General features: G+C 40.5%; 1 protein-coding gene across 1 annotated transcript; it reads right to left on the reverse strand.

The window, feature by feature from the left end:
* Positions 1-1,387: 1,387 nt before the first annotated feature.
* Positions 1,388-4,905, reverse strand: LOC124457052. The gene is made up of 2 exons (XM_047007344.1): positions 4,822-4,905; positions 1,388-2,872 (listed from the first exon to the last, which is right to left on the reverse strand). Exons 1-2 carry the CDS (start codon positions 4,903-4,905, stop codon positions 1,388-1,390), a joined length of 1,569 nt encoding a protein of 522 aa, XP_046863300.1.
* Positions 4,906-5,177: the final 272 nt, after the last annotated feature.

Genomic DNA, 5,177 nt, shown 5'->3' on the forward strand with positions numbered 1-5,177 from the left:
GTTTTAGGTGAATGAAGTCAAGGTTTGAAACCAAAGATGCCAGTCTTGAATGTGCGGTCGTAGCTTGTGATGACAGTACTCGTATCCGAGCATGCTTTGTGTTTATTTCTTCTTGTAACAATTTGTGTTGACATTGTCGATAGGCGCTAGAGGATCGCAATCTGCGATTAGCAACCTTAAACCATAGGAATCTTGGTATTATCGAGCGCTTCTTACACGTAATAAGGAACTCTAGGTCGAGTTTGGCTTTTCCAAGCTAGCTCGAGACGCTGGAATTTCCTGAACGCTTCGAGTGCTCCGTTTTGTAGCGTTTATTTAAAATCGTGGCCAGAGATTTGCCAGGCGGAAAGCGAATTTTCAATATGAACATAATAGCCCAACATAATACTTTTAAGAAAGCCATCACAATAATCAAATAGAGAAGGATTTATTAATTACGTTTCGTCTTTAACTTAAGACATCTTCAGATTAATTGTATTAATATATATACACGAGGTTTTAAATACAAGCATATAGTATGGGGTGTTAAATTACATGTGAGAGGAGTAGGAAATTTAGATGGTGGAATAAGTGAGGATGGCGGTATATTAAAGAAGGTGAAGGGGGATTGAGTTGCCTTGGGTGTTAAGAGAGGGTTTAAGTTTGGATATAAGAAGGCTTTCATGAATCATAAGGTCATAATTGTCGGAGGAGGAAGAGAGAATTGAGAAATCATTAAAATCGGCAAGGTGAGATGTATTTCTTATATGAGAAAGAACTGCAGATGGTGGTGGACATAAGGAAGGCTTCCCTGTTAAGGGAGAGATTCCCAAGTGTTCTGATATTCTGGTGTGTAAATGACGCGTGGTTTGACCCACATACGATGCAGAGCAGCATCGACACTTAAATGAGTATACAACACCAGATCTCAGGAGCTTGGGAACCCTATCCTTAAAAGGAAAGAAAGAGGAGAGACGCCTGGAAGAACGAAAAAACAAAGCGAACGTTGATATGAGGAAAGGCAGCATTGCAGAGTCGAGTGATTTGAGTGCGAATCTGAAGACAGTGTAGGCCAGTGAAAGGGAGACAGAAGTACATGATTTTCTTAGGAGCAGTGTGAATAAGATCTTTGGGTTCAAATGTATTGTTGAGGAAGCGGCGAACATGATTGTCAAATATGTATGAAGGGAAGTTGTTTAAGGTGAACAATTTTCTAACGACTTCTAGTTCGGTATGAAAGTGCTCATAGCTGGAGCAGAGGTTGAAAATTCTGTGAAGTAAAGAGGAGATCAAGGAGCGTTTGTATTGAATGGGAATGAAACTATGGAAATTGGTGAAGAGACCAGTGAAAGTGGGTTTACGATACACGGAGGTGGAAAACTTGCCGTTTGAGCGAGTTATTTTTACGTCAAGAAAGGGAGCGTGTTGTCGTTTCGAGTTCAGATGTAAAGGAGATGTTAGGATGTTGGTGGTTGAGATAGGTAAGGAAAAGAGGTATGTGATCCAATGATCGGAAGAGTAGAAAGCAATCATCAACGTAACGTTGGTAAAGAAGGGGTTTGAAGGTGGAGGGACAATTGTGAAGCCATGAATTTTCATTGAAGGCCATAAATATGTTCGCAAATAGTGGGCCTAGGGGGCTGCCCATAGCCACACCATCAATCTGTTGATAAACTTGGCCGTTAAAGAAGAAATGACAGTTTTTGACGGAGAGGGAGAGAAGTTGAGTGAATTGTGAACGGTCAAGGCCTTGAAAGGACGTGTTATTGGAGAAGATGTGATTAGTTATTATGGCGATTGTTTCATCCACTGGGATGTTGGTGAACAATGATTTAACATCAAAGCTCGCCATCACAACGTTATTGGCGTTAATGTCACTTTGTAAAAGATCTTGGACAAAAGAGAAAGAGTCCTTGATAACATGGGAGTTGGCGGAGATTGGTGTAATGAGAGGAATAAAGAATTTCGCTAGCTTGTAGGAGTAGTGGTCAATACTAGATAAGATTGGTCTTAGAGGTATGGAGGATTTATGAATTTTAGGGAGTCCATAAAGTATGCCGATACGTGTACCTGTGGGATAAAGTTCGTTGTATGTTTTTTGATTTATGCATTTTTCTGCCTTTAGTTTTCTCAGCAACGTCTTTACTTGATTCTCGCGTTTCAGTGTAATTTTGATGGCATCATCATTTAGAAGTTCGAATTTCGATGTGTCCGTTAGAATTTCCATCATCTTTTTGTGGTAGTCGTTTTTATTCAGAATAACAACTCCGTTGCCTTTATCCGGTTTCAGGATGACAATGCTGTTGTCATTTCTCAGATCATTTAACGCGTTTAGTTCATTCTCCGTGTATAAGGCATTCGGTCGGCTGTAACTGCGAAAACCCGAGTGAGCTATGTCCTTTAGTTTAGCTTTAATTGAGTCAGGGAAAAAGCCAGAGGGTGTGTGGACGGGTTCTTGTTGAAGGCGATTGTAAAATTTCTCAAATGGTGTGAGGAAAGTGCACGAGTTTAGTTTGGCAGGTGGAACAGCAAAGTTGAGGCCCTTCGAAAGGATTTCTTTTTCTTTTTGGGTGATGAAACGATTTGAGAAATTGAAAACCACGTCGTCAGGGTTGATTGGGTTTGTGTTAATCTGTCCAGTGCTAAGGCGAAATATCTTGCGGTCTTGGGTGCGTTGTTGATGGCTTAGTTTTTTAGAGTTCTCACGATCAGAAACATGTTTTAGGTGAATGAAGTCAAGGTTTGAAACCAAAGATGCCAGTCTTGAATGTGCGGTCGTAGCTTGTGATGACAGTACTCGTATCCGAGCATGCTTTGTGTTTATTTCTTCTTGTAACAATTTGTGTTGACATTGTCGATAGGCGCTAGAGGATCGCAATCTGCGATTAGCAACCTTAAACCATAGGAATCTTGGTATTATCGAGCGCTTCTTACACGTAATAAGGAACTCTAGGTCGAGTTTGGCTTTTCCAAGCTTTAGCTCGAGACGCTGGAATTTCCTGAACGCTTCGAGTGCTCCGTTTTTGTAGCGTTTATTTAAAATCGTGGCCAGAGATTTGCCAGGCGGAAAGCGAATTTTCAATATGAACATAATAGCCCAACATAATACTTTTAAGAAAGCCATCACAATAATCAAATAGAGAAGGATTTATTAATTACGTTTCGTCTTTAACTTAAGACATCTTCAGATTAATTGTATTAATATATATACACGAGGTTTTAAATACAAGCATATAGTATGGGGTGTTAAATTACATGTGAGAGGAGTAGGAAATTTAGATGGTGGAATAAGTGAGGATGGCGGTATATTAAAGAAGGTGAAGGGGGATTGAGTTGCCTTGGGTGTTAAGAGAGGGTTTAAGTTTGGATATAAGAAGGCTTTCATGAATCATAAGGTCATAATTGTCGGAGGAGGAAGAGAGAATTGAGAAATCATTAAAATCGGCAAGGTGAGATGTATTTCTTATATGAGAAAGAACTGCAGATGGTGGTGGACATAGGAAGGCTTCCTGTTAAGGGAGAGATTCCAAGTGTTCTGATATTCTGGTGTGTAAATGACGCGTGGTTTGACCCACATACGATGCAGAGCAGCATCGACACTTAAATGAGTATACAACACCAGATCTCAGGAGCTTGGGAACCCTATCCTTAAAAGGAAAGAAAGAGGAGAGACGCCTGGAAGAACGAAAAACAAAGCGAACGTTGATATGAGGAAAGGCAGCATTGCAGAGTCGAGTGATTTGAGTGCGAATCTGAAGACAGTGTAGGCCAGTGAAAGGGAGACAGAAGTACATGATTTTCTTAGGAGCAGTGTGAATAAGATCTTTGGGTTCAAATGTATTGTTGAGGAAGCGGCGAACATGATTGTCAAATATGTATGAAGGGAAGTTGTTTAAGGTGAACAATTTTCTAACGACTTCTAGTTCGGTATGAAAGTGCTCATAGCTGGAGCAGAGGTTGAAAATTCTGTGAAGTAAAGAGGAGATCAAGGAGCGTTTGTATTGAATGGGAATGAAACTATGGAAATTGGTGAAGAGACCAGTGAAAGTGGGTTTACGATACACGGAGGTGGAAAACTTGCCGTTTGAGCGAGTTATTTTTACGTCAAGAAAGGGGAGCGTGTTGTCTTTTTCCAGTTCAGATGTAAAGGAGATGTTAGGATGTTGGTGGTTGAGATAGGTAAGGAAAAGAGGTATGTGATCCAATGATCGGAAGAGTAGAAAGCAATCATCAACGTAACGTTGGTAAAGAAGGGGTTTGAAGGTGGAGGGACAATTGTGAAGCCATGAATTTTCATTGAAGGCCATAAATATGTTCGCAAATAGTGGGCCTAGGGGGCTGCCCATAGCCACACCATCAATCTGTTGATAAACTTGGCCGTTAAAGAAGAAATGACAGTTTTTGACGGAGAGGGAGAGAAGTTGAGTGAATTGTGAACGGTCAAGGCCTTGAAAGGACGTGTTATTGGAGAAGATGTGATTAGTTATTATGGCGATTGTTTCATCCACTGGGATGTTGGTGAACAATGATTTAACATCAAAGCTCGCCATCACAACGTTATTGGCGTTAATGTCACTTTGTAAAAGATCTTGGACAAAAGAGAAAGAGTCCTTGATAACATGGGAGTTGGCGGAGATTGGTGTAATGAGAGGAATAAAGAATTTCGCTAGCTTGTAGGAGTAGTGGTCAATACTAGATAAGATTGGTCTTAGAGGTATGGAGGATTTATGAATTTTAGAGTCCATAAAGTATGCCGATACGTGTACCTGTGGGATAAAGTTCGTTGTATGTTTTTTGATTTATGCATTTTTCTGCCTTTAGTTTTCTCAGCAACGTCTTTACTTGATTCTCGCGTTTCAGTGTAATTTTGATGGCATCATCATTTAGAAGTTCGAATTTCGATGTGTCCGTTAGAATTTCCATCATCTTTTGTGGTAGTCGTTTTATTCAGAATAACAACCCGTTGCCTTTATCCGGTTTCAGGATGACAATGCTGTTGTCATTTCTCAGATCATTTAACGCGTTTAGTTCATTCTCCGTGTATAAGGCATTCGGTCGGCTGTAACTGCGAAAACCCGAGTGAGCTATGTCCTTTAGTTTAGCTTTAATTGAGTCAGGGAAAAGCCAGAGGGTGTGGACGGGTTCTTGTTGAAGGCGATTGTAAAATTTCTCAAATGGTGTGAGGAAAGTGCACGAGT

Source organism: Xenia sp. Carnegie-2017, unplaced genomic scaffold, assembly GCF_021976095.1.
Source record: "Xenia sp. Carnegie-2017 unplaced genomic scaffold, XeniaSp_v1 HiC_scaffold_6, whole genome shotgun sequence".
NCBI classification, from domain to species: domain Eukaryota; kingdom Metazoa; phylum Cnidaria; class Anthozoa; order Malacalcyonacea; family Xeniidae; genus Xenia; species Xenia sp. Carnegie-2017.

What these genes read in the sequence shown, in the direction of transcription:
- LOC124457052 (XM_047007344.1), bottom strand. Translation starts at nt 4,905, where the DNA reads ATGATGGAAATTCTAACGGACACATCGAAATTCGAACTTCTAAATGAT. An exon ending in CACTGAAACGCGAGAATCAA is followed by an intron (nt 2,873 to 4,821) that starts GTAAAGACGTTG and finishes CTATGGTTTAAG; the next exon opens with GTTGCTAATCGCAGATTGCG.